The sequence below is a fragment of the Pseudozyma flocculosa genome (genome assembly GCF_000417875.1).
Source record: "Pseudozyma flocculosa PF-1 unplaced genomic scaffold scaffold00016, whole genome shotgun sequence".
Classification (NCBI taxonomy): domain Eukaryota; kingdom Fungi; phylum Basidiomycota; class Ustilaginomycetes; order Ustilaginales; family Ustilaginaceae; genus Pseudozyma; species Pseudozyma flocculosa.
The window spans coordinates 270908-295485 of NW_006920884.1; the positions used below are offsets into that span (position 1 = coordinate 270908).

Here is a 24578-nt window from a genome sequence, read left to right on the forward strand (position 1 = left end):
GCGCTTTTTCCCTGCTTAGAGGCGGTTGGGCAATGTAGGAAAGGAATACCTGGGTTCTCGTGACTCTCCGTCGTCGTCGTCGTCGTCGAAGTGCGTCGGTCGTGTCGGCCCGTTGATCGTGTGCGGCGGTATGGCCAGTCGAGCCCGGTAGATGTGCCTTGACCGTCTGCCCGCCTTTCTAGAGCCGGCGAAGGCCGTACAACCTGAGCACCTCATCCGACCTAGTCAGCTCGGTCGTCGAGTCCGAAGACGAACCGGCCTCGTCGTCGATGGTGGAGGGACTCCCAAAGACGGGATCGACGCCGCTGCCCATTTTCGGAAAGGGAATCACGTCGCGGATCGAAGTGGCGCCACACACGATGGCCATCAGCCGGTCGAAGCCTGTGACGTCCCCCGCCGGTCAGTCCAGTCGAGGTGAGGGGGATTAGGTTAGCCAATGTGGGGAAGACAAGGGGGAGGGAAGGGTATGGGGACGTACCGAGTGCGATGCCGCCGTGCGGTGGTGCGCCGCACGAGAGGGCGTGCAGGAGGTGTGAGAATCTAGACGTCTCCGAGGGCGTCAACTGCGATGGATGGTGCACGACGAGGAGGATGAAGTAACGATGGAGTGCGACAGGTCAGTACGGTCGCGGAGGCGAGGATGCGGAAGGCGGGCCCCACCGCTCGTCGTCCGGGACGCTGTGGCACACTCACCTTCAACACGTCCTCAAACACCCGGCGCTGCATGGCCGCATCGTGGATCCTGACGCTGCCGCCTCCAATCTCCTGCCCGTCCAGGACGAGGTCGTAGTGCTGCCCGCGCACGCTCCCCACGCGCGACGCATCCACCCCACCCGCGCGGTTGGCGAGCACGTGGGCGTCCTCGGCCATGGGCGCCGTAAAGGGGTGGTGGGACGACTGCCATCTCGTCTCGACGCCGCCTCCCGCTGCCGCTGCCGCTGCCGCCGCCGCCGCCGTTGGGCCCGAAGAGAGACGCGACAGCTCGTTTTTGTCCTCGTCGGCCAGCGTGAAGAGCGGGAACTCGGTGATCCACGCAAACTGCGGCTTCATCGACACGCTCAGCAGCCCCTTGGAGCTCAGCAGCGACGCTAGCGACTTGCGCAGGTCGCCCAGCGGCGTCGAGCCGCCCTCTGGCGGGGACGGGCGCGTCGACACGAAGACGTCGACCGCGCCATCGCCGTCGGCCGCGATCCCCTCCGAGGCGCGCGACGAGGCGAGCACCTTGGCGAGGTGACTCGAGAGGCGGTCCACGTCGACCTCGGATGCCTGCAGCTCGCCGTCGCGGTGGTGCGAGAGGGCGTGGCGAACCCTCTGGCTCTTTTTGAGCAGCAGCGCGGCGAGTTCGTTGGTGTTGTGCCAAGACGCGATCCGGAATCGCTCGACCTGACCCCGGAACGGCGCCAGCAGGCCCTCGAGCTCCTTGTTGGACAGCTTGCCGGCGTTAGTATGGTGATGCGGGAGGATCTCGAGCGCCACGCCGACATCCTCGTTCTGGGCCGGGGATGGCGACGGCGATTCGGCGGCGTCCTCGTGGTGTCGAAGGCCAGACGAGATGTCCGAAATGCGCAGGCCGTACCGCAGATCAGGCTTGTCGGAGCCGTAGGTGGTCATGGCAGTCCAGTAGGAGAGCACGGGGAAGCCCCGCTTCCGCCCCGGATCCTCGTAGAGATGGTCGAGGCTGCCCTTACCCGCCGCAGCCCAGATCCGCGCGATGAGTCCTTCAATGACATCGCGCACCTGGTGGCCTCCGATGCGCCACTGGCCCTGGGCGTCTCTCGCATCGACTTCGACTTCGGCCGCAGTGGCTGCCGCCGCCGCGTGCTTCGATGCAGAGGGAGGACCGCCGCTGACGAAGCCCATCTCGAGGTCGATCTGGGTAAACTCTGGCTGGCGGTCCTTTCTGCCATCCTCGTCGCGGAAGCACTTTGCGATCTGGAAGTATCTATCGGTGACGCCGGATGCGATGAGGAGCTGTTTGGGCTGCTGAGGCGACTGCGGCAGGGCATAGAAGCTGGGTTCGGGATGTCGTTGCTGCTGTTGCTGACTGCCTGCTGTAGATGAGGGGGAGGAGGCTATCCGCGTGGGTACGAGAAACTCTCTTGCGCCCTCGGGCGTGCTGCGGAGCAGGATTGGGGTTTCGATTTCGAGAAAGTCCTGGTCGTAGAGGTGGGTGCGTATGGACTGTGCGATCCTGCTGCGTAGGCGGATGTTGTCGCCAAGGGCCTTTCGGCGGAGGTCGAGGTAGCGGTAGCGTGCCCTGACCTCGGGCGAGATGCGGTCCGCATGCTGCGAGTCGGAGGGGAGGAAGGGGAGGTCGCGCCGTGCCGGGTTGAGGAGCTGGAGCGACGAGAGACGGATCTCGATGAATCCAGAGGGGAGCGAGGGGTTGCGATCTGCCTCTGGGCGGAGCTGTACGTGACCCGTTGCGAGGACGACGCTCTGGAGGGGCATCGACGAGGTGGAAGCGATGAGGGCCTCGAGGCGTTCGTCGCCGTCGGCCTGGAGCACGAGCTGTACTGAGCCCGTGTGGTCGCGGAGGGCGACGAATCCGAGGTGCTTTGATACGATGCGGAGCGAGTCGAGCCAGCCTGCGAGTACGACTTGTTGGCCGGCGTGGTGCTGGTCGAGCTCGCCGCAGCGGTGGGTCGAGGGGTGGAATGCGCCGTGGTGGGCCGAGTGGGTGGGTGCGTCTGCCTGTGCGGAAGAGCTGTCTATGGAATGCGAGGAACACTTTGGGCTAGAAGTGACAAAGCAGCGTGCAGGGTGGCGGAGACGTGGTGTCTGTCTGCACGAGGATGGTGATGGTAGCGGTGCGGTGCTGGCGGCGAGGTGAGGTGAAGCGCGGCCAAGTCGCAATAGCGAGCGGGCGGTGTTGGGCCTCGGCAGAGCCGTGAGCCTGCACGCCATGATGATAAGCGGAGGCTGCTCTATGGCTTTAGAAGCGATGCTGCGGATTGAAGGGGCAGAGAGAGGGTGGTGGAAGGGAGAGGGAGAGGAGGGTTACAGGAGAGGGAGAGGGAGAGGGAGGGAGAGGAGAGTTAGAGGAGAGAGAGAGGGCAAAGGCAGAGGTCGGCCCACCGCCCCAACCTTAACCGCTCCACATTCGACATTCTTAGTTGGCTTCTTGTCGCCGCTGTCGACTGCCTCGCCTGTTTTGTCGGCCGGCAAAGGACGGCAAACCGGCGGCTGCCCTCAACGCGTCGTGATGGCCTGGCAGCTGGGCGGGTGGGCGTGTGTCAATCTGCCCTTCGCCGTTCGCCATCAAGATCCCATCAGGCCCACCATCACCAACACCCCCCGCCGCCCATCTACCCTGCACCGTCGCGCCCAGCAGAGCAGGGCAGTCCGCTCCAGCGCCACCTCGTCGCCATGTCCGACCGTCCAAGGAGGTCGGCCCGCAACTCGAGCTACAACTCGCCCGCCCACACCCCAGCCCCCACCACTGCTGCCACATCCACACCATCCTCCCGCCTCGTCAGCCAGCACCAGCACCAGCACCAGCACCATGCCACCCCCTCTGCAGCAGTAGCAGCAGCGGCACAGCGGACGTCCCAGTACCACCAGCTGCCGCCTCAGCCCCATCAACTGGCCCACCACTCTGCCCATGCCACTCCCGGCCCAAGCAGAACCGCCAGTGCAGCAGGCCATCACCCGCCCCAAACCCCCTACTTCAACGTCCAGCAACCACCACAGCAGCAGCCTCACCTCCACCAGCCGCACCACTCGCACCCCCAGCAGCATCCTCAGTACGCAGCACCCCAACCTCACATGACCTACCAGCTCCCGCAGGCCTGGACCCTCTCGAGGGGCGCCGCCCCCATCCTCCCCTTCACCCCCCTCGTCCCGCCCCTACCCGCCAACTTCCCCAGCACCTCGTCCCACCCCGCCCGCCACGTCCCGCAGGCCATCTACACCACCTTTCCCTCGCGCATGCGTGCAGGCATCACCACCCTCATGCAGCCCATGCAGCCAAACGACCTCATCGACCCGCTCGCACGGCCCCTCGATCCGCTCTCGACCCCACTCCACGAGTCCCGGTTCGACTACGGCACCCCAGGCGCCTCTGCTGCCAGCCTCCTCCGCTCCACCAACCGCACCTCGAGGCGCAGGGCCGCTGCCGGCTACATCCGATACGCAGAGGCCGAAGACTCGGGCGAGGACTTTGACGACGAACTCGCAGCCGCAACGCCCACCGACGACGACGCCCAGGCATCCCGCGGCCTCAAGCGCAAACTCACCGGCCTCGACACGCCAGACGGCTTTGCGCCTTCTGGGCTGCCAGACGAGCAGGGGCAGGTTGGCGGCGATGAGGAGGAGGAGGAGGAGGAAGAGGGCTTCCGATCCTACCTCGGCCTGCCGCCGCCGGGCAACAAGGTCGTGGCGCGCCGCATGTTCCGCCCCACGGCCCACCTCTACCACGACGATGAGGAGCTGCACAAGCAGGCGCTCCGCAACGAGGTCCTCGTCCCCATCCGCATCGAACTCGAGACCGAGACCCACCGCATCAAGGACACCTTCACCTGGAACATGAACGAGAAGCTCATCTCGCCGCTCCACTTTGCCCGCCTGCTCCTCGAGGACCTCGACCTGCCCCTCGAGCCGTACCAGGCGCAGATCGCCCACATGATCACGCAGCAGGTCGAAGAGGCCATCGGCGTCGCCGACATCGAGATGGAACCCGCAGCCGGCGGCATCTGGAGCCCCGCCAGGCTCGAGGCAAAGGAGGGCGAGCTGGCCCTCACGGAAGAGGAAAAGGCCCAGTACGACCCAGACGAGGAGGACGTCAAGGAGGCCAGGCAGTGGGACTGGGGCCTGGCGCGGCTCGACCCGGAGCAGAAGGACTGGCGGCTGCGCATGCAGAAGCGCCTCAAGACGGGCGAGGGCCTCGGCACCATCGAGGACGACATGAGGGTCATTGTCGATGTAAGTGGCGAAGCGCCCCGAAGCTGCACGTGGTGTGGGCCAGAGCCTGTCTGAGTCGACCAAAGTGACCGACCGAGCTGATTGGACTCCCCCCCCCCCCCTTTTCTCTCCTCGTGGCCACCATCCGCGCCCCACTCACCGCAGTACGAGGTGCAGATCCTGCGCCACTCGCTGCGCGACCGGCTCGAGTGGGACCTCTGCTCGCCGCTGACTCCCGAGTCGTTCGCGACGCAGCTCTGCAAGGACCTCGGGCTGACGGGCGAGGCGCTCTCGCTCATTTCCAACTCGGTGCGCGAGCAGCTGCTCAACCACAAGCGCGCCGCGCTCGAGCTGGGCCTGCTGGGCACGGGCAAGCTGTTCCGGGACAAGGAGGCCGAGATTGTCGAGGCGGGCGAAGAGGTGCTGCGGGAGCGGGCGGAAAAGATGCGGCGGAGGCTCGAGGGCACGGCGACCGTGTCTGGCACCGAGACGCCGAGGAGCGAGAACGAGGGCGAGGGCACCGACGTCGAGGTCCAGACGCCGACGTCGGCCATGCAGCAAGACGAAGATGGCGGCGGCCAAGAGGCAGGTCTGGCGGTCACGACGCGGGCCACGCCCACACCGACGCCGACACCAACACCAACACCGGCAGCGCAACCGGCCGAGGCGGGCGACGGGCAAGACTCGGAGACGGAAGAGGTCGAGACGCTGCACCTCACCGCCCCGGCCACGGCGGCGGGCACGGCAGCGCCGACGCGCGAGCCCTCGACGACGCCTGCGCCGACGTCGACGTCGACACCGGCCGTCTCTACGCCAGTAGTGGGCGGTGCAGGCGGAGCGACGAGGACTTCATCGCGCCTTGCCGCCGCCGCTGCCGGTGGTGTTGGAGGGGGGAGCGGCGCTTCGGGTGCCGCGGCGGCGACGGGGGACGAAGAGCCACGGCCATCGGCGGCGCAGCGGCTGGCGTCTGCGTCGCTCGTGGTGCGCGACATCCTGTCCAAGGGCGCGAGGCCGATGGAGGGCGTGTGGCGGGACTATGTCGAGAGCCGCGAGTTTGGACCGCTCCTCGAGCGCCTCTCGGACGAGGACCTGCAAAAGGTCGAAGAGGCAAACGTCCGCGCTTCCAGGTGAGTGCTGCCGTGCCTTGCCGTGCCGTGCCCGAGACGTGCGTCCGGCTCCAGAAGCAGAAGATCGGAGAGCTTACCCCGTCTTTTGTCTGTTCGCTCCTCTGCTTCCTTCTCTGGGTCTGTTCGCGGCTCTAGGCGCAACCGCCGCGAAGCGCAGCGCGGGTACGCCACGTCGGGCAGGAGAAGGAGGTAGTCGCCCGCCTAGCCTGGCCTGGCCTGGCCTGGCCTGGCCTCCCCTCACCGGGCCGTGCCGGCTCGTCGGCTCGTCATCCAGCTTGTTTCCCCCAGTCGAGTCGTCGTACATGGTCGCTTGCCCGCGTCCAACGAAAAAGCAGCTTCGCCATAGCATGGCATGGCATGGCATGGCATGGCATGCACTCTTCTCCCCTCCATCCCCGCGCCAGTGCTACCGCCGTGCCGGGCGGTCGGTCCTGGTCGATTGGACTGATTGTGATGGGTGTTTCGACATTGTTGGAGCGCTGCTGATGCTGCTGATGCTGCTGCTGCCGCTGCTGCTGCTGCTGCTGGGTTTGGTTGCTGCTAGAGATACATTCGAGACGGGAGCGGGATGGGCGAGGGGGCAAAGACAAAAGAGAGATCTAGGACGAGGAGGCGACAGGCTTAGCGGCCGCCGTGTCCGCCGCCAGAGTAGGAGCCGGCCGAGATGGTGTTGACGCCCTGCTTGCTGTCGTTGGTGGAAGAGTAACCCTCCTTTGCGTCTGCGGAAGGGGTCAGGGGCCAGGATCGGGATCAAGCAGACTCGATGGGTGAGCATGCAGCTCGTGTGATGGCAGCGGCGCAAGGTGGAGAGGGAGACGGGAAAAGGGGACGCCCGCCCAACACTCACTGGCAGACTGGAGCTGACCGCGCTCGAGGAGAATCTTGGCGACTTCGTCGTCCTTGTGGGTGCCAAAGACGGTGTCGAGCTGCTGCTTCGAGGGCTGGCCCATGATGCCCTGGGCGCCCTGGCCCGTGTGGAAGACCTGGAAGCTGTCGACGACCTCGGTGAGCGGGATCGTCTTGTCGCCCTTGATCCACTTCTGGTACTGCTCGTCCGGCAGGCGGACACAAGCGGTGCAGAGAGGGGAAGAGGGGGAAGGTGGATGTCAGTGCGACTGTGCGCGGTGGGTGCCGACGAGGTTTGGGCGGGAAGCAATCGGCGGGGCCGAGGAGGGGGGGAATGCGAAGAGACGAGACGCACCTCGTCCTGGTTAACAATCATCATAAACTCGTCAGTCGACTGCGAGTCGGGCTTGTAGACGACCTTGTGGAACGAGCGGACCATGTTGGGCGAAAGCGGGTGGTGGGGTCGTGGGGTGGTGCTGGTGTCGTGGATGGGAAACGGGTGACGAGGAGAGGCTGGGTTCAAAGAACAGTAGAGTAGTGCGGTCGGGGTGGTGTTGGTGGTGGAGAGGAAGGAGGAGGTTCGGCTAGAGGAGCCCCCAGTCTTATATCCATCGACGGAGGGGCCGGGGCAAGGGCAGGGGAGACCGGATGGACGGCCGTGGAACCGAGCGGAGGGGTGACGCTCGGTCCAACCACGGCTTGTCGATCGTCGTCCGTTGGCGAGCGAGCCAGCCAGCCAGCCGGCCAGCGAAGCAGCGAAGACAGGCCAGGCCAGGCCAGGCCAGGCCAGGATAGGCCAGGCAGGACAGGCTAGGATCCGTCACGGTACATGCAGCGCCGTAGCATGCCATGGTCGGTCTGCTCCACCAGAGGCAGCAGGAGACAAGGCAGGCAGGGTCTCGTGAGGCGGGCAGGCGCAGCCAGGCTCGCCGGGCGGCCAGGCCAGGCCAGCGCAGGCGGCGGTGGGTCATCACCGTGCCTAGGCTCTGCACCGACGGCCCCCGCTTGGCCTGCAAAGTGACGACAGGGCCCCCGTGCCAGCCGCTCGACGACGTGCAGCCGTGGCCCGAGCGGCTGGCGGCATCTCTCGGCCGAGGCAGTGCAGCTCACAGCATCATCCGCTTGCCTCTCCCGCTCGCTCAGTCGGCCTGTCGGGTTCACCCGCCGTCGTCGTCGTCGTCGTCGTCGTCGTCGCCGCTAGTCTGGCATTCATCTTCTAGACCCATGCAGGCCGTCAAAAAGGGGTATATCGAGGGCACGGCTACGTACGGACGGTGCGGGCAGTCTCGCTCCCGGACAGGTGGCAGAGAGCTAAGCAAGGTGGGGGACGAGGAAGAGGGGTTAAGAAACGACGGCGGACGGCTCGCCGGGCCTCTGGCTCCGATGAGATGTCGTCGTCTGTGGTCGTGAAAAGTCGTGGGCTTGGTCGTGTAAGAGTGTGTGGCGTCGGGAAAAAAAGGCTACGCGGCCGAGGATGCTTGCCGCCTCTCTGCCATGTTGGCACCTTCGCCCTCGGTGTCGGACGGCGCGGCCTTGGCATGGTCCCCGTCGTCCGTCGTCGCTAGTTGCTCCTGTTCCGTCAAGGATGGCTCATTGCCAAAGTGCGACCCATCCGCCTGTGACCCTGCGTCCGCGTCTGGAGCGACGCGGTCCAAGGATCGGTCACCATGTCCTTCCGCCTCCTCGTCCTCGGGCTCGGGCGTCTTGGACCGCATCGATGGAGCAGTGGCCAGCGGTCCGCCCGCATCCTCGTCGATGATACTCAGCACGTTCTGCAACCGGCTCGCCGCGGCCGAGACGGCACCGATGCCGACCCCGCTCCCATTTCCGCTTCTCGATGTGCTCGAGGCCGTCGCTGCCGTCGCCGAATCGATATCGCCCGGATCTGCCGCCTCACGCTCCCTCCTATCGCGGTTCTTCTCCCGGTCGCGATCGAGCAGCTCTTCAAAGTCCATGCTCTCGCTGCCGAACAGGCCCGTTGTCGCCACGCTCGACTCCGAAGTGGCGACCGAGGTGGTGGCATCCGAAATGGCCGAGAGCTGCGGAGCATGGCCGTGGACGCGCTCGCCGTGTCCGTGGCCACCTGCGCTCGAGGACGAGCCGCGCTTGGAATGCCGGGCCTGTGTGGGCGTGGCCTCGGCTTGGGGCGATTGGCCCACCATCGAGGGCGAGGCGGCGCTGCTGCTGCCGTTGGCAGGCCGCGAGAGGCCCCTGGACGGCGTCGTCGGCGACATTAGGCTGGCCGGGCTGATGGTCGACGATGCGGGAGCGCCGTTGGCGGCGTACGACTGTGCGCCTGCGGTGGGCGCACTGGGGGCGCCCTCGGGCACGACGCCGTGGATCGAGTTGGCGGCAGAAGAGAGCAGCGACGTCGGGGGCAGGATGCTGAAGATCTGGTCGTCCTGCTTCGGCGGGCCATACGAGCCAAAGGGGTCCGGGATGGCCGAGAGCATGGGCTCGAGGATGGGGTCCGAGAGGCCCTTTGAGCTGATGCGCTCAGAGATCTCGATCTGCGAGCGGACGACGAGCGCCACCTTGCTCGAGATAAACTCCCAAACCTCCTCCTCGGACTCGAGGACCTCGTGGTAATAGTGGGCCTTTAGCTCGTCGAGCTCGTCGACGTGCGCCTGGAGCTCCTGGAGCGCGCGGCGGAACTGGTTGAGGTCGCGCTCTTTGCGCCTGCCCGTGCGCATGTTGCGGGCCTCGGCCTCCTTGAGCTGCTTGCTCTTTTCGGTGATGGCCTTGTCGTGGGCGAGCTGGCGGTCGTTGCACGCGGCGCGGTAGGTGTCGTAGTGGCTGAGCAGGGGGATGCTAAAATCTTTCCAGAAGGTGTCGCAGAGCACCTGCTCATAGTTGCTCTTGAGGAAGTGGAGACCGCTGGCGGCCTGGAGGCCCGCGCCAGAGTCGTGGGCGCCCTTGACACGGGCGCACTCCTCGAGGGCGCAGGCAAAGTCGGACGACGCCTTGGCCATGGCGAGCATCGTGTTGGTGTAGGCCTTGGCCGAGGTGAGCAGCTTCTCGTAGGCGTTGAGCGAGTTGCGCAGGTCGGCGCGGGTGATGAGCACGGCGGGGCGAGATGGGAAATCGAGCGAGGCGCGCGTCGTCGAGCTCAGGCTCGGTGACGGCGGTCCGCCGCCCTGCTGGACGCTCCGGAAGGAGCGTGGACCCGGCATCGGGTAGCGGGGTCGGCGCCGGTGGCCTCGTGAGGTGCGATTCGAGAGTCGGGCGGCGAGAGTGCAGGGCTGCTTCGGCGCCGAATGGTGTTCCGTATCGGCGATGCTCCCCGGCAGACCTGAGAGCTGGGACGTTGCGAAATAGGGCGGGAAGATGCCGTCGGACCGAAGTGCCTTCGTAGCGCGGAGTGCGCCGACTTCGTGTGTTGCGAGGCGAGACGACAGTCGATAGATTCTGCCGCCGCTTGTCGGTAGCCAGGTGTCGCGTTGAAGTTGACGAAAGGCTCGAGCGACCGGCGGTGGCGATTGAGAGCCAGCGGGAGATGGAGTCTTTCAGAGTGTCGACTGGCGACGGCGGCGGCAAGGGCGGCAAGGGCGGGTGTTGGTGTTGGGCTCGAGGTCGAGAGGCAGGCCAGTCCAGGCTAAGCTTTTGGGCGCTGAAGCGTGGGGGGCGCGCCAACGTGCGTGCGTGCGTGCGTGTTTGGGCCGACAGGGGGCGACTCGGCTCTGGAGCCATCCGCCAGGTTGCGAGCCCCTTGGCTCGGATGTCGGACGTTGAAGTGGCTGGCAAGCATCCGAGCCAGCCGGCTGCCGTGCTTCTGGAAAATGCCTTGGAAATATACCAAAAAAATCGCCCGCCGTTGCGAAGGCTGCGCTGGCACGGGGAGGCCGAGAAGGGAGCCAGACTCTCGAGCAGGTCTGATCCAAGGCAGCCTGGCAAATCCTCTATCTGCCTTTCTGTCCTAGATTTCGAGCAAGGCGCTCCGAGAGAGAGGGAATGAGAGACGTTTGTGTGCGAAGATGAGAGAGATAGGGACGTCGCACGAGATGGCCAGTAGCCCAAGCTTGGGGAGGCGGAATCTCGTGGCGGCGGCGGTGGTGGCGGCGGCGGCAGCAGATCGACTGACGGGCGCTCGGACCTCCACCGCCCAGGAGGCCGAGGGTGAGGTTCCAGCGCCCGCTGCCCGTGCCGGGTGTGCTGTGCTGTGCTGCGCTGTTGGTCTCGCGAGCGTCGGGCTGGCTACAGGTTAGGCCTCTGCTCGGCCCCTTTTTGCCGTCTGGTTGGTTTGGCAGCCTGAGCTGGCGCAGCTCGGCGGTGAGACGTACGCTGCGCTGGCTCCCCCTGCAGGCTGAGCAGGCTCGCTCGCGCCAACACGCAGCCCAGCTGCCAGCCCAGGCCAGCCCAGAACAGGCCCCCCGCCAGCCCTCGAATACGGCGTGCGTGCGTGCGTGCGAGCGAGCGAGCGAGCGAGCGAGGATCGCCTTGGAAGCTTCACCCCATCTCTCTGTCTCTCTCTGCCCAGCTTTCAATCGCGCTACCGCCAACAAAACCACCATCGACGACCACCCAACACCACGCCCTAACCCTAGTAGCCACACACCGCCAGCCTCTGCCTTCTAGCACCATGTCCCACGCCCAAGACCCCACCATCGGCGACGACGAGCTCGCCACCACCAGTGAGTGCAGCTGCGGCCTCCCAGCTCACCTCCTCTCCCCGCCCACCATGGCATGCGCCCGCGACTGACATATTGTCCCCGCCTTCGCCCTTCTCGTGCCCTCCGACGCCTGCATCGCCCTGCAGAGACTGCCGGCTACAACCCGGGAGAGAAGAAGACGCTCGACGAGTACACCAAGCTCGACGCAGAGGACGAGTCGCTCGCAAGGTGGAAGGCCAGCCTTGGTCTCGACACCGCCTCGGCCGCCGTCGACCCAAACGCTCCCAAGGTGCGCCATGGCCTTGCATCGAAATCGGTCTCCTCTCGTCGCCAGCACCAGCCGACCCATTCTCACCTCGCTTCATCCTTCCCCGACCACACGATCCGCTCCCGCTTCATTTCCCCGCCTCGCAGCTCCAGCTCCACAGCATCTCGCTCGTCTCGCCCTCGGCGCCAGGCGGTGCCGTCTCCATCGACCTGCAGCAGCCAAAAGAGCAGCTCGAGGCGCTCAAAAAGAACCCGCTCAACGTCAAGGAGGGCGTCGACTACAGCGTCAAGATCGTCTTCAAAGTCGGCAATGAGATCCTTTCGGGCCTCAAGTACGTCCAGGTCGTCAAGCGTGCCGGCGTCACCGGTGAGTCGTCCCGAGCGAGCAGCAAAAGCAGGGTGGCAGAAGCAGGAGATGGGCCCGGCGGCTTCACGGTTGCTGACTGACCAGCCCAACCATCCAACGACGGCCGCGTGCGTTGTAGTCGACCGCATGGAGGAGATGATTGGATCGTACGGCCCGCGCGCCGAGCCGTACGAGAAGAAGTTTGCGTCCAACGAGGCCCCCAGCGGCATGCTGGCGAGGAGCGGCACCAACACCGTCCGCAGCAGGTGAGTCCGGCCCGCCATCGCTGTGTCCGGTCGACAGGGTCGCGAGCGCTGATGCCTCGACCCGCAACTCTTGTGCATCTGTGCGCGTGACGACGCTGCGCAGGGTGGTCGATGACGACGGCAACGTCTTTGCCGACTGGACGTGGGCATTCAAGGTGAGTGCCGAGCGCTGGCAGTGCCGCATCGCCGAGCGCAGGGTCGACCAGAAGCTGACGCTTGTGGCTTTCGTGCTCGCCCCGCCCGCTCGCCCGCTCTTGCCCGCTCGTTTTGGCGTGCCCAGATCACCAAGGAGTGGTGATTCCGCCACCATGCCGTCCGAGGCCTGGCCGGCGTCGCAACGTTCGGTCAGCTCGCCTGAACCGGCCTCTCTTCTGGCAGACATCCCTGCCCCTCGGCCGCTCCGTCTGTCTGCTGCCCTATCCTGCATCACACGCATCCATACCACTGAATATCCCGCACGACCCGAACCTAATGCCGAGACCGCTGAATCACAGCCATGTGGCTCACGCCTGACCCTCCGCGGGAGAAAGAGAGAGAGAGGAGAGAGAGAGAGAGAGAGAGAGAGCAAAGAGGCGAGAGAATGAAGGTGCTGTGTGGGATTGCGGGAGAGGCAAGGTGGACCGGCCGGCCGGCCGCTTCGAAGGCTGAGCCTCACCCGAGGAAGTTGAAGACGAAAAAGTGGAACAGGACTGATGCGAAGAGGAAGTCGCCGAACGCTCTGTTGCGAGAGAGGACACGGGGAGACGGAGGGTGGCACACAAAGAATCTCAGCCGCTGTCGCTGTCGCTGCAGCAGTAGCTGCGATGGGATGCGATGGGATATTTGAAGCGGAGCGACGTACCTCTCTGGCGAGACCTTTGGGAAGACGTGGCTGTTTTCGGGGTTGGCCTGGATGCGGAGCGAGGCGGCGAGAACAAACTGGCCGACGGTGGATGCGAAGCTATCGTGCGTCGTTGTCGGAGGGGTCGGAACATCAAACGTCTAGGGAGGTCAGCAGAGGAAAGGAGGAGAGAGAAAGAGAGAGGCCAGAGATGGCGCTGGACGGGGTCTTGGGCCTGGGGGGGAAAGGGGGAGACACTTGCCCTGCAATAAACGAGTTGAAGGGGTAATTTGTGATGGCGATGCAGTAGACAAACTGGATGATGCCGCTGACCATGAGGAAGACGAGGAAGGCGTCGACGAGCTTGAGGCGTTTTGGCGTCGTGGCGACGTAGGAGTTGTAGAGGGCCGAAAAGGGCGACGACGAGGCGGACGCGGGCGTCGAGCGGGCTAGGGGCTTTGGTGGTGCCATCTTGAGCCGAGGACCTTTCGACGAAGAGGGAGGATGCGACGGAGTGCAGAAGCTTGCGCGCGCAGTCAGCGGGTAGGTACCGGAGTGAAGATGCGATGGCGGAAGAGAGCGGCAGCGGGTCGGGAGGCGAGGTCGAGGTGGAAAGCAAAGCAAGCGAGCAAGGCGGTGAGGTGAGCTCGAGGTGCGAGCTTGGAACCTAGTTGCCCCGTCCCGCTGGCGGCAGAGGGGGTGGTCTGACCGCGTTGCGAACAAGCGGCAGCCAGCCAGCCGTGCGACAGAGACGGGCCCAAAAAAGTAGGCAAGGCGGGGCCCGCGCTAGGCAGAGCGGGAAGGCAGGGCCAGGCAGGGTCAGGCAGGGTGATGGCATGCAAACCTTCGATCTTCGCTGCGCTCGCCCGCACCTGGGCAGGCTGGCAGGCTGCCCTCGGCCCCTGCCGTTCAGGCTAGCGCCCCCTCGCCAGGCCCGCTCGCCTGCCGGTGGTGAGTGGGTGGCCTGCCATCAAACTTTTTTCCCCACCTGACGCCCTCCCGCCACCGCACCACCGCCATCACCCTCGGCACTCCTCCATCTCCTCACCTCCCAACCCCTCTCGAGACCACACCGGCGAAAGCGTATTGCGCCCATCGCCAGTCCTCCGACACCGTCGACCAACCCTCTTGCCGAAGGCCGACAGCAGGAACCCATCCTTTTGCTTGAAAGCGGTGCACGTCCGACGACGCTTCGGATCCTCCCGAGTCCCAACCACCCCTGCACCTCTGCACCCGCCGCCCACGACCGACCGCCCGCCATGAACCCCAACGCACGAAGCTTCAACTTCAACCCCAACGCCCAGGGCTTTGTGCCCCCGGGCGCTCAGCAGCAGGGGGGCAACCCCTATGGCCAGCAGCAGCAGCAGCAGCAGGGCGGCTACTACCAGCAGGGCTTCAACCAGCAGGGCTTCAACGGCGGCTTCACCGGCCAGCAGCAGCAGCCCTACGGCCAGCAGTACCCGCAGGGCGCGTACGGCGGCGCCTACCAGCAGCAGGGCTTCAACCAGGGCGGCTACGCCCAACAGGGCTTCACTGGACAGCCCGGCGGCGCCTTCCCGCCTCGCGGTGCATCCTACCAGGGTCAGCCGCGCCAGCACAACAACCTCCCCCAGCAGCAGCAGCAGCAGCAGCAGCAACCCGGCAACGCCTCGATCCCACCAAAGCCCCAGGGAGCCGCCGGCCTGCCGTCCAACCCGACCGCTGCCGTGGCAGAGGCTCAGGCGGCTCGCAAGCCCGTCTCGCTCTCGATTGGCGGTGGCAGCAGCAGCAGCACGCCCGCCGCCGCCGCCAACACAGCAAAGGCTGACGGCGATGCGCCCAGGAAGCCCGTGAGCATCAGCATCGGCGGAGGCGCAAAGCCTGCCGCCGACAAGAAGCCCGTCAGCATCTCGATTGGCGGCGGCGCAAAGAAGGCCGCCGAGGCGCCCGCGCCAAAGGACAAGTCGGCGGCACCAGCAGCGGCTGCTGCTTCCGAGCCTGCGGCCTCCGACTCCGCAGCAGCGACTCCGGCCCCCGCTGGAGGTGTGGCGGCGGTCAAGGCGGCTGCGGCTGCCGACTCGCCCGCGTCTGCCACGCCCGCTGCCTCGTCGACCACATCCTCGCCGCGCGCCCAGTCGCCGGCTTTCGCCGCCGCTGCCTCGACGACGACCAAGGCTTCCTCCAAGGCTCTGGCCGTCGAAAAGAGCAAGACCGACGCCGAGCAGGTGCTCGAGGAGGCCACCAAGGCCACCGACGAGGAGACGCTCAAGGACCTGTTCGGCGACAAGTCCGACAGCCTCAAGTCGCACCTCAACATTGTCTTTATCGGCCACGTCGATGCCGGCAAGTCGACCATGGGCGGCCAGCTGCTCTTCCTCACCGGCATGGTCGACAAGCGCACCATGGAGAAGCTCGAGCGCGAGGCCAAGGACGCCGGCCGCGAGTCGTGGTACATTTCCTGGGCGCTCGACTCGACGTCCCAGGAGCGCGCCCAGGGCAAGACGGTCGAGGTGGGCCGCGCCTACTTTGAGACGGGCAAGCGGAGGTACACGATCCTCGACGCCCCCGGTCACAAGTCGTTTGTGCCGTCGATGATCAGCGGCGCGTCGCAGGCCGACGTGGCCGTGCTCGTCATTTCGGCGCGCAAGGGCGAGTTTGAGACGGGCTTTGAGCGCGGTGGCCAGACGCGCGAGCACGCCGTGCTGGTCAAGACGGCCGGCGTCCAGCGGCTGGTGGTCGTCGTCAACAAGATGGACGAGCCGACGGTGCAGTGGGAGCAGAGCCGGTACGACGAGATTGTCAGCAAGCTGTCGCCCTTCCTGCGCGGCACGGGCTTCAACCCAAAGACGGACGTCACCTTTATCCCGGTGTCGGCCTACTCGGGCCAGAACCTCAAGGAGCGCGTGCCCAAGGACATCTGCTCGTGGTACACGGGGCCCAGCCTGCTCGAGTTCCTCGACGACCTGTCGCTGAGCGACCGCAAGATCAACGCGCCGCTCAAGATGCCCATCTCGGAGAAGTACAACGACATGGGCACCGTCGTCGTGGGCAAGCTCGAGGCGGGCAAGATCAAAAAGGGCGACTCGCTCGTCCTGATGCCCAACAAGACGCCCGTCGAGGCCGTGTCGATCTTCAACGAGCAGGAGGAAGAGGTGCCCGCCGCCATCTCGGGCGACAATGTGCGCGTCAAGCTCAAGGGCGTCGACCACGAGGACGTCACCGTCGGCTACGTCCTCTCGGACGCAAAGGAGCCCGTCCACGTCGCCACCCACTTCGAGGCGCAGCTCGCCATCCTCGAGCACCGCAACATCATCTGCGCCGGCTACAGCGCCGTCCTCCACTGCCACACCGTGTCCGAGGAGGTCAACCTGTCGGCCCTGCTCCACTACTACGACAAAAAGACGGGCAAGAAGAGCAAGCGCGGACCCCAATTCGCCAAAAAGGGCATGAAGGTCATCGCCCTCATCGAGGCCGCCGCGCCCGTCTGCGTCGAGCGCTTCAAGGACTACCCGCAGCTCGGCCGCTTCACGCTGCGCGACGAGGGCCGCACCATTGCCGTGAGTCGAGTGCTGCCGCCCTGCCCGCCGCAGAACGTCTCGGAGTCGGTGTGTTCCCCGAAGTCGAAGTGCGATGCTGACCGTCGACCTCCTTTGGCTCCTATCGCCCGCTTACCCACTGACCCCACCCCCACAGATCGGCAAGGTGACAAAGCTCATCACCAGCGCCGAGGAGATGCCAGACGTCAGCAAGCTCTCGGTCGAGGCCACGGCGGCGGCCAACTGAGGCCGCCATGCTGCACCTGTAATTAGTTCGTCCGTCGCCTAGCCCCTGAGGGCTGGAAGAAAACGCCACGATCTCCTCAGCCTTCCTGTCCGATGATCGACGTGCGTGTGCGAGCTTGACGACGGCGGGCGACCGGGCGGGCGGGGGGCGAGGTAGCTTGACGCTTCCGATCCGGCTCGGCTCGTTGTTGCACCCCGGCTGCACTCGTCGGAGAGAGCGGGACGGGCTAGAGGTGCTTTCTCGCGCTCGCCTTGACTTTTGCATCGAACGACGCCGACGTGATGGCCGTGTTTGGATCAAAGAAGGGATTGAGCGAGACCTGCCAGGCGATCCTCCCGGGAAGAAAGAGGGGGACAGGATCAGCACCTCTCTCCTCCTCTCGGTTACACGCACACACTGGCGTCGTAGGGGAAAGAGAAGGGAGGGAGGGCTCACTTTGAGGTAGGCCTCCCAGATGTCGAGGAAAAAGTTGCGGATCCCATCGTCGTGCCGGTGTTCGTGGAGGATGAGAAACTTGACACCTGCACAGCGGAGGGGGTATGGACGGATCAGCATCGGCTGTTGCCAATTTCGAGGGCGGTGAGCAAGGGACACGTACCGCCGGGAACGAGGAAGCAGCTCGTGGACCATTCGTTGATCCGATCCACCTGCTTGAGGTACCTGCTCCGAGTCGGTCCAAGTCAGGGCAGAGGTTCGCAGCGCACGAGGTCAGATACCCTCCTCGTACCGTCCCGATCGCATCGATCCAGGGGGCGCCCGTGTCGAAGCAAGACTCACATCGTACCCGCGCTCGCCGCCCAGTCCTCGACGGCATCGAGGCTGCTATGCGCAATCATCTGGAGCACGTGCTTGTCATTGTAGCGTCCGAAGCCTATCCCCTTTCCCTCCTTCTTGGCGGCGCCCACCCCCGTCGATCCGGACGCCGTCGCAGCAGCGGCAGAGGACGACGACGAGCCGGACGTGCCCGCCGCCAGACCGGACGTGAGGTCCCTCAACGCCGAGCTGAACCCGAACACGCCCCCTCCGCCGCTGCTGAACGAGTCGAACGAAGGTCGCGGCGAGCCGCTGGACCCTGCTGCCTGTGCTGCGGACGAGTTGGATGCGGCGGTGGCGGCGGCGTTCGAGGCCGATGACGACGAGAAAAAGGACGAGGAGCTCGAGGTGCTCGGCTTCGAGTAGAGGTCGGCTTCGTAGAGCGGTATGTCGCGCGGCGAGACGAGGACGAGGTAGTACGACATCTTGCCCCGAGGCCAAGTGCAAGCGAGTCAACGCTGGGGTTGCGAGTGCGGAGGTGAGAGGGTGTGGATGGTGGTAGGGCGGAGCTGGTCGAGAGGCAGCAGAAGACGTGGTCCGCTTTCGGTGAGGAAGCTGGCAGGGTCGTGCGTCCGTGCGCGCGCGTGCCTGGCCTGGCCTGGCCCGGCCTAGGCGTGACCCCCGCGCGACTGACCAGCGAGCCCGCACATCGCCTCGCCTCGTCTCAAGACACCTTCCACAGCAGCCTCGTCACCCTCGTCATCCTCGTCTGCACAGGGCGTCGAGCAGCGCGCAGACAAAGCTCGCCAGGAGGAATGGCTGCGCCATTTTGCCAGAGGGCCACAGGGAAATGCTGGACCGAGGAGGCTGGCCAGTAGGCGTCTCGATCTGCGCTGTCCCTAGCGCCCTCTCTCTCACCCTGCAGCCTCGTGCTGCCGACTGCTCACGGCCCAGAACCCCTTCGCGTCTGGCAGGGTCGTGACTTCGATTGTGGATGCGAGGAAGAGAGAGAGAGAGAGGAAGAGAGGAATGACAGGCAAGGGCAAGAGCGAGAGGACGTAATGTAGAGTGTAAGGTACGGAGGAGCTCGCGGCGGTGGCGGGGAGTCGAGGGCAGGGCCAAGGAGCGTGGGGCGAGGGGGGTCGAGCGGGGGGGAGAAGGGGGCCGGCGAGTCACGGGATGACGGCGCGGCATTGTCGGTGGGGTGCGGCGTTGTTGAGCTATCGTGACACAGGACCATGCGCGGACTGAAGGGACTGGGAGAGGGCCAGGGGAGGCCAGAAGGGGGAAAGAGAAAGAGAAAGACGACGGAACGGCGAAGACGAACAACTGAGCGGACGAGCAGCGGCAGCGGCGACACTGAGGCCGCACTCGGAGCAGATCCGGGGAAGAGGCAAGCGAGTGAAGGGGTGGGGAAGCCAGGGCAGCAGCGCGTTGCCGACGGCGGCGAGGCGTGCAAAGACGATGAGACCTCCCATCGAAGCCCGCCGGCAGGAGCGACCGGGCATGGAGCAACGACGATGGATCGGACTAGTCCTCGCCGTGCATGAGCGTGACGCTCGAGAAGCCGCTAAAGGGATTGGCCACGACCGCGTCGCCCTCCTCGTCGCCGACGTTCTTCTTGCCGGCCGTGGCACGGATCTCGCCGCCGCCACCGCTGGCGCCAGCGCCACTCTTGGTCGTCGTCTGGCCGTCGAGGTTGAGCGAGCGGCTCTCTCGTACCGTGCGGAAGTTGATGGCGTCGAGTCCGTTGCTAAAGGCCGGCACGATCGGCGGCGTCGAGTTGCGCAGCAGTCCCCACGAGATGTTGGAGAACCACTTGTGCGTCTTGACCTCGGACGCGCCCGACTGGCTGCCCATCCGCTTGAGCTCGTCCTTGATCAGCAGCTTGCGGATGAGCGACTTGCCAAACGACGAGATGGGCGTGCTCTCGGAGAAGGGAACCTCGTTGCGGAGCACGTTGGAGAACGTCTCGTTCCTCGACATGCCCTTGAACGGCGTCGTGGCAAAGATCATCTCGTAGATGAGGATGCCCAGCGTCCACCAGTCGACGGCGCTCGTGTGGCCGCAGCCCTTGATGACCTCGGGCGCAATGTACTCCTCGGTGCCGACAAAAGAGTTGGTCCGCAGGTCGGCCGTGCACGACCGCGTGTCGACCAGCGGCGCGCTGTTGGGCGTCGCCTGCCGGATCATGGCGGGAGCGCCGCCGCGCCGCGTGGCCCGCGCCGAGAGGTCAAAGTCGGAAAGCATGACGTGGCCCGACTGGTGCAGCAGGATGTTCTCCGGCTTGAGGTCGCGGTAGATGAAGCCCATCAGGTGGAGGTACTCGAGCGCGGCGATGACCTCGGCGGCGTAGAATTTGGCATCCTCCTCCGGCAGGCACTTGCCGGGCCTCGTCTGGAGCGCGCGGAAAAACTCGCCGCCCATGCAGTACTCCATGCAGAGGTAGAGGTAGTCCTCGGACTGGAACGAGTGGTAGAGGGTGACGATGAAGGGGTGGTTGGACGTGGCGAGGATCTCCTGCTCGGCCATGACGCGCTTGATCTTGTTGCGCTTGATCATCTCCTTTTTCGAGAGCACCTTCATGGCGTAGAGCCGGTCGGTCTTCTTCTCGCGCACCAGGTACACTTTGCCGACGTCGCCCTTGCCCAGCATCTTGACCTTGCTGAAGCTGTTGGGCCCCACCTCGACCTCCTTGACCTTGATGCTGTTGCTGCTGTACGTGCGCCGGAAGCTGCCGGGGCCGCGGTTGGGCCCGTTGGCGCCGTTGACGACGGCGCCGTTCTGGCCCTGGAGCGCCACCAGGTTCTGGGCCGAGCTCGGCGGCTGGATGGTGCCCTTCTTGTCCGCTTTACCTCCGGAGCTCTTGGATCGGCCGGAGCCGGGAAACGAGATGCCGCGGCCGCTCTTGGGCGTCGAGCCCTTGCCGTTGGATCGGCCCTTTTCAAAGTCCTTGCTGCTAAACGACGTGGCGGTGCTGTCCATGCGGACGGGCGAGTTGGGGAAGAAGGCGTAGTTCTCGGCGACCTTGGCCGGCGTTCCGGGCGAGCCTCCCTCGGACGAGTTGAAGTTCGAGTGGTTGCCGGACGGCTGCTCTGGCGACAGATAGCCGTTGCGCGTGGCCGCCGAAGCCGCCGACGGCCCGCCCGCGTCCGCATTGCTGCCGCCTCCGTTGACTCCCGGACCGCCGCCATGCTGGCCGTTGCCAAAAAGCTTGTTGGTGTCGGGAGCGCTCGAGACCTTGCGCAAGAGGCGCGAGGCGAAACTCTGCTGGCCGCCCTCGGCGCCAGCGCCGCCTTCGGCACCGCCGTTGGCGCCCACCTCGAGCGGAGGCTGCAGCGTGCTGCTGCCCGCAGAGCGTTCCCTCGAGTCTGCAGAGGCGTTCTGCTGCATCCGGAACGCCTTGAGCTCGCCAATGGACCCGGATGTCCCGGCGAGGCCCGACGACGACGACATGGTGTGGTCGTTGTAGCCCTCGGACGAGTAGCTGTCGTTGGACAGCGAGCTGGGATCTTGCACGACCGAGGAACCATTCATCGGCTGGAAGGACGGGCCGGGACCACCACTGGCGCCCTGGAACCCGGGATACTCCGACATGTTGGGCGACTCGGTGGAAGGATGCTGCGAGTCGTACCTATCGCTACCCTGCCCGCCCAGACTCCCCTTGCGACCGATGGAGCCGAATTTGAACATCTGCTTCCACTTCTTGTCCTTCCCGCCCGCCCCAGCTCCGGAACCAGAAGCTGCGGCAGCTGGGTGGTAGGATGAAGGTGCGTGCGATCGGCTGTGGTACGAGGCCGGCGACTCGCCGATTGCGGAGACGGCCGAGGGCGAGTGGCGCATGGCCGCTGCAGACGCCGAGGCGCCTTGGCCCCCCGCCGCGTTCGGAAAGGACGAGACGGACTGGTTGGGAGGCGTGCTGTACGCACTGCTCGACTCGTGGACGGGCGTGCCATGGATCGACTGACCCTGAGAAGCGACTACGGATGGCATCATGGGCGCTGGTGAAAGCGACGCTTCGGTCGTAGTGCGCGACAGACGGGCGGAAACGGTCGAGCTCTTGGGTCCGCAACGAGGGCGCCGGAGTTAAGGTGCGCTGGCGAGAAGCGTCGTTGGCAGGGCTGAGAAGGACGAGACGTCCTGCGAGGTGGGGGGAGATGGAAGCGATCGGAAGTTGAGGCGATCGCAGAGGACTAGCGGTGATGTTGCGTGACTGCTGTGACAGATAGCCAAGCGTCTGCGATTCGAATGGCGGACAGGTGGTCGGGCGTTTCGTCGTCGAGTCGCTGCAGTCGAAGCTGTTCTCGTTGCACCGGGCGGCGGAAAGCTCGTGCGCGCGGACGAGTGGAGCAGGGGCAGGCCGAGATGGGGTCGTCGAAGGAGGCGGCCGATGTCAGAGACACGCTACCTGGCGTGAGCGGCAGGCGAATGCGAGCGGCGCGACGTGAGATAACGAGATGTGAGGGTGGCGAGCGGGTCGTTCGCGGACACGCTTCAAGAGGAGACCCTCGGCGGGCGAGGCGGGACGAGGCAAGGCAAGATGCAGCAGAATCCGGCCGGTGAAGGTCGGTGATAAAGCGAGAGGTGCTGCGTCCAAGGAGCCGTCGGGCGCGCGGATGTCGAAGGAAAGCCGGCCAACGCGAGGCTCAGAGTCAAAGGTGTTGATGTGACGGCGAAAGGACAAGGGTCGACGACGGCGCCAGGTGGTGCACGAGGACCTTGGCAGATATCGAACGAGACAGGAATGTCCTCGGGATGGAATGGGCCCGACTTGACGTGGGTGGCACGCTGTGACGAGGAACAGACAGCAACGAAGGAGGGGGGATGAGGGGGGACGGTGACAGGGTCGAGCTTGGGGTTGCCGCGTTGTCGTCGTTGTCGGTTGATGCGGTTTGTCGCCAGGCAAGGCGCTGTCGGCGAGGGAGTTACGTGACGATGCTGGCTTGACGGGTGATGAGGCGGGTGAAGGAGAAAGAGGGCGGCCCGAGAGGATGTGATGAAAGATTCTCGGAGGAAGGGCGACGCAGCGAGGGGGCCAAGGCGACCCGACGACGTATGGCAGGCGGCAGCAAGCAGGTGGGCACGGCTGTGGCCAGGCAGGCAGGCGGGCGGGCACTACAGGTAGTCGTGCGGAGCAGCTGGCGAGGGGGACCGGCAGCTGGAGGGGTGGCAGACGAGACAGGGTAGGGCCGAGGAGCTTCGGAAACGGGGGGAGGCCAGGAGGCAGGCAGACAGGCAGGCAGGCAGGCAGGCAGGCAGGCAGGCAGAAGCCAGGCCAGGGCCAGGGCCATGCTCAGGTTGGGCCAAGCAAGCGCCACAGGCAGGGACTTCAGACCAGCAGAAGTCAGGTTCGGGGCCCGCTAGGCCAGGCCAGGCCAGCCGGCCGGCCTTGGAAGTGGGGCGAGGGCGGCAGTGGGCGTCCGTCTTGGGCCCGGCCCAGGCACGAGGTGGCGGGGGCACCTCACGCTGCGCAGCCCAAGCTGGGACAGACAGGCCGGCCTTGGTGCCCCTTGAATTCAAGAAATTGGGGTCTCCTCCCTCGGCTGGGCCGTGCCCATTACTCACGGAAAACCCGCCGGTCGGCCCGCCAATACAAAAGGGCAGCGGCTAGGCGGCCGGGCTTGGCCGCCTGTAATACAAAACGATGCCTTGAGGGCACGCGCGCCCGCCCGCACGCACGCACGCAGCCCTCGCACGCACGCAGGTCTGCCCACCTGGCAAGCCGCAAGCTCGCCGTGGCCGTGGACCCGCGCACGCACGCACATACACACAGACACACGCACGCCTCCTCGGCCTGCCGGTCGTTCGGAAGCGAAGGTGTGACGAGCGAGCATGCGAAAAGGCCTCCATCGTGGCGCCAGAATTGAGGACGGCTGTCCCCGGGACGTCTCACCATCGAGTTGTGAATCTGGCTGCTTGTGTGTCTGCCTCTCGACTCGACCGTCCGGCGTTTGGAAAGGCGAGCAGGCAGGACGGAAGCAAGCAAAGCAAGCAAGCTAGGCGCGAGCGAAGGGGTACGTGGGCCGGCTGCTTGGGGAAGCCGTCCGCGGGCGGGGCTTGCCTCAGCGCTTGCCATCCTGCGCTGTATGACGGGCGCGGCGCTGCGTCTTTGGGCCTCCGCCGCCTTGCCGCTGCTCTGCTTTTGCCGGTCGGTGCGAGGAGGGTGGGAAGAAAGAGGCGTCCGTCCGTGCTGGCCCTAGCCTGCCTGGCTGGCCTGGCTGGCTGGCTGGCTGGCTGGCTGGCTTGATCGGGCGGCAACGGCGTCCCCCGCGACCTCCCCTCACTCCCGGGCCCCCTTGCACCGAAGACGCACGCCCAGCGCCCTCAACACTTCAATATTTTTCCGACGTCGCCCTGCTCGAAGGCCTAGGGATCCGCTCCGTGGGGAGATGCTGGGCCGTCAGCCCAAAAGGTCAGTCGGGGCGAAAGGGGGGTACCGTACCTACAGGCGGCACCGTCTGAGGAAGGCGGGAGCGTGGTGGGCGTCTCGATTGGCGAGGTCAGAGGCACGCCTCGATCCTCCCTTGCGCGCCACCTCACCTGCCTGCTGGGGTCGGGCCACCGGTTCTATACCTGCCCGCTAGGTACCGGTAGCGCTGGACTTTTGCGCGACGCTCGGACCAGGCCGACGATCCCCGCCTCGCTCGGCGAACGTCGATCTCGAAGCCAGGTGCCGGGGCGGCCGCTTCTTCCGGCTGTCTGCCTGTCTGCAGCTTCCTGGCCTTATCTCCGTCGTGTCGTCGTCTTCGCCGCCGCCGGCGTCGTCCACGAGGGTGGACTGCTCGATGCCATCAAGGTGGGGGCGGGTCGGCCTCTATGTGTGTGGGGTTACAGCTGTCGGCAACGCGATCAAGAGGAAGGGGGGGGGGGGGGGGGCCG

General features: G+C 65.8%; 9 protein-coding genes across 9 annotated transcripts; 3 read left to right on the top strand and 6 right to left on the bottom strand.

Annotated features, from left to right (window-relative positions):
• Positions 1–178: 178 nt before the first annotated feature.
• Positions 179–2907, bottom strand: PFL1_04773 (uncharacterized protein; the record flags this gene model as incomplete). The annotated part of the gene is made up of 3 exons (XM_007882301.1): positions 179–381; positions 479–563; positions 694–2907. 3 exons carry the CDS (start codon positions 2905–2907, stop codon positions 179–181), a joined length of 2502 nt encoding a protein of 833 aa, XP_007880492.1.
• A 462-nt stretch (positions 2908–3369) lies between these two features.
• Positions 3370–6222, top strand: PFL1_04774 (uncharacterized protein; the record flags this gene model as incomplete). Its single annotated transcript, XM_007882302.1, has 3 exons — positions 3370–4923; positions 5068–6029; positions 6165–6222. The coding sequence occupies 3 exons, from the start codon at positions 3370–3372 to the stop codon at positions 6220–6222; spliced, it is 2574 nt and encodes an 857-aa protein (XP_007880493.1).
• A 428-nt stretch (positions 6223–6650) lies between these two features.
• PFL1_04775 (uncharacterized protein) lies at positions 6651–7314 on the bottom strand (the record flags this gene model as incomplete). Its single annotated transcript, XM_007882303.1, has 3 exons — positions 6651–6748; positions 6877–7075; positions 7231–7314. 3 exons carry the CDS (start codon positions 7312–7314, stop codon positions 6651–6653), a joined length of 381 nt encoding a protein of 126 aa, XP_007880494.1.
• A 1021-nt stretch (positions 7315–8335) lies between these two features.
• PFL1_04776 (uncharacterized protein) lies at positions 8336–10048 on the bottom strand (the record flags this gene model as incomplete). Its single annotated transcript, XM_007882304.1, has 1 exon — positions 8336–10048. One exon carries the CDS (start codon positions 10046–10048, stop codon positions 8336–8338), a length of 1713 nt encoding a protein of 570 aa, XP_007880495.1.
• A 1406-nt stretch (positions 10049–11454) lies between these two features.
• On the top strand, positions 11455–12662 carry PFL1_04777 (uncharacterized protein; the record flags this gene model as incomplete). The annotated part of the gene is made up of 6 exons (XM_007882305.1): positions 11455–11506; positions 11632–11774; positions 11900–12119; positions 12238–12364; positions 12468–12519; positions 12645–12662. The coding sequence occupies 6 exons, from the start codon at positions 11455–11457 to the stop codon at positions 12660–12662; spliced, it is 612 nt and encodes a 203-aa protein (XP_007880496.1).
• A 353-nt stretch (positions 12663–13015) lies between these two features.
• PFL1_04778 (uncharacterized protein) lies at positions 13016–13655 on the bottom strand (the record flags this gene model as incomplete). Its single annotated transcript, XM_007882306.1, has 3 exons — positions 13016–13082; positions 13206–13304; positions 13459–13655. The coding sequence occupies 3 exons, from the start codon at positions 13653–13655 to the stop codon at positions 13016–13018; spliced, it is 363 nt and encodes a 120-aa protein (XP_007880497.1).
• Positions 13656–14443: 788 nt separating this feature from the next.
• PFL1_04779 (uncharacterized protein) lies at positions 14444–16946 on the top strand (the record flags this gene model as incomplete). Its single annotated transcript, XM_007882307.1, has 2 exons — positions 14444–16720; positions 16857–16946. 2 exons carry the CDS (start codon positions 14444–14446, stop codon positions 16944–16946), a joined length of 2367 nt encoding a protein of 788 aa, XP_007880498.1.
• A 226-nt stretch (positions 16947–17172) lies between these two features.
• On the bottom strand, positions 17173–18184 carry PFL1_04780 (uncharacterized protein; the record flags this gene model as incomplete). Its single annotated transcript, XM_007882308.1, has 4 exons — positions 17173–17265; positions 17382–17467; positions 17545–17606; positions 17724–18184. The coding sequence occupies 4 exons, from the start codon at positions 18182–18184 to the stop codon at positions 17173–17175; spliced, it is 702 nt and encodes a 233-aa protein (XP_007880499.1).
• A 1045-nt stretch (positions 18185–19229) lies between these two features.
• Positions 19230–21695, bottom strand: PFL1_04781 (uncharacterized protein; the record flags this gene model as incomplete). The annotated part of the gene is made up of 1 exon (XM_007882309.1): positions 19230–21695. One exon carries the CDS (start codon positions 21693–21695, stop codon positions 19230–19232), a length of 2466 nt encoding a protein of 821 aa, XP_007880500.1.
• Between the last annotated feature and the right edge of the window lie 2883 nt (positions 21696–24578).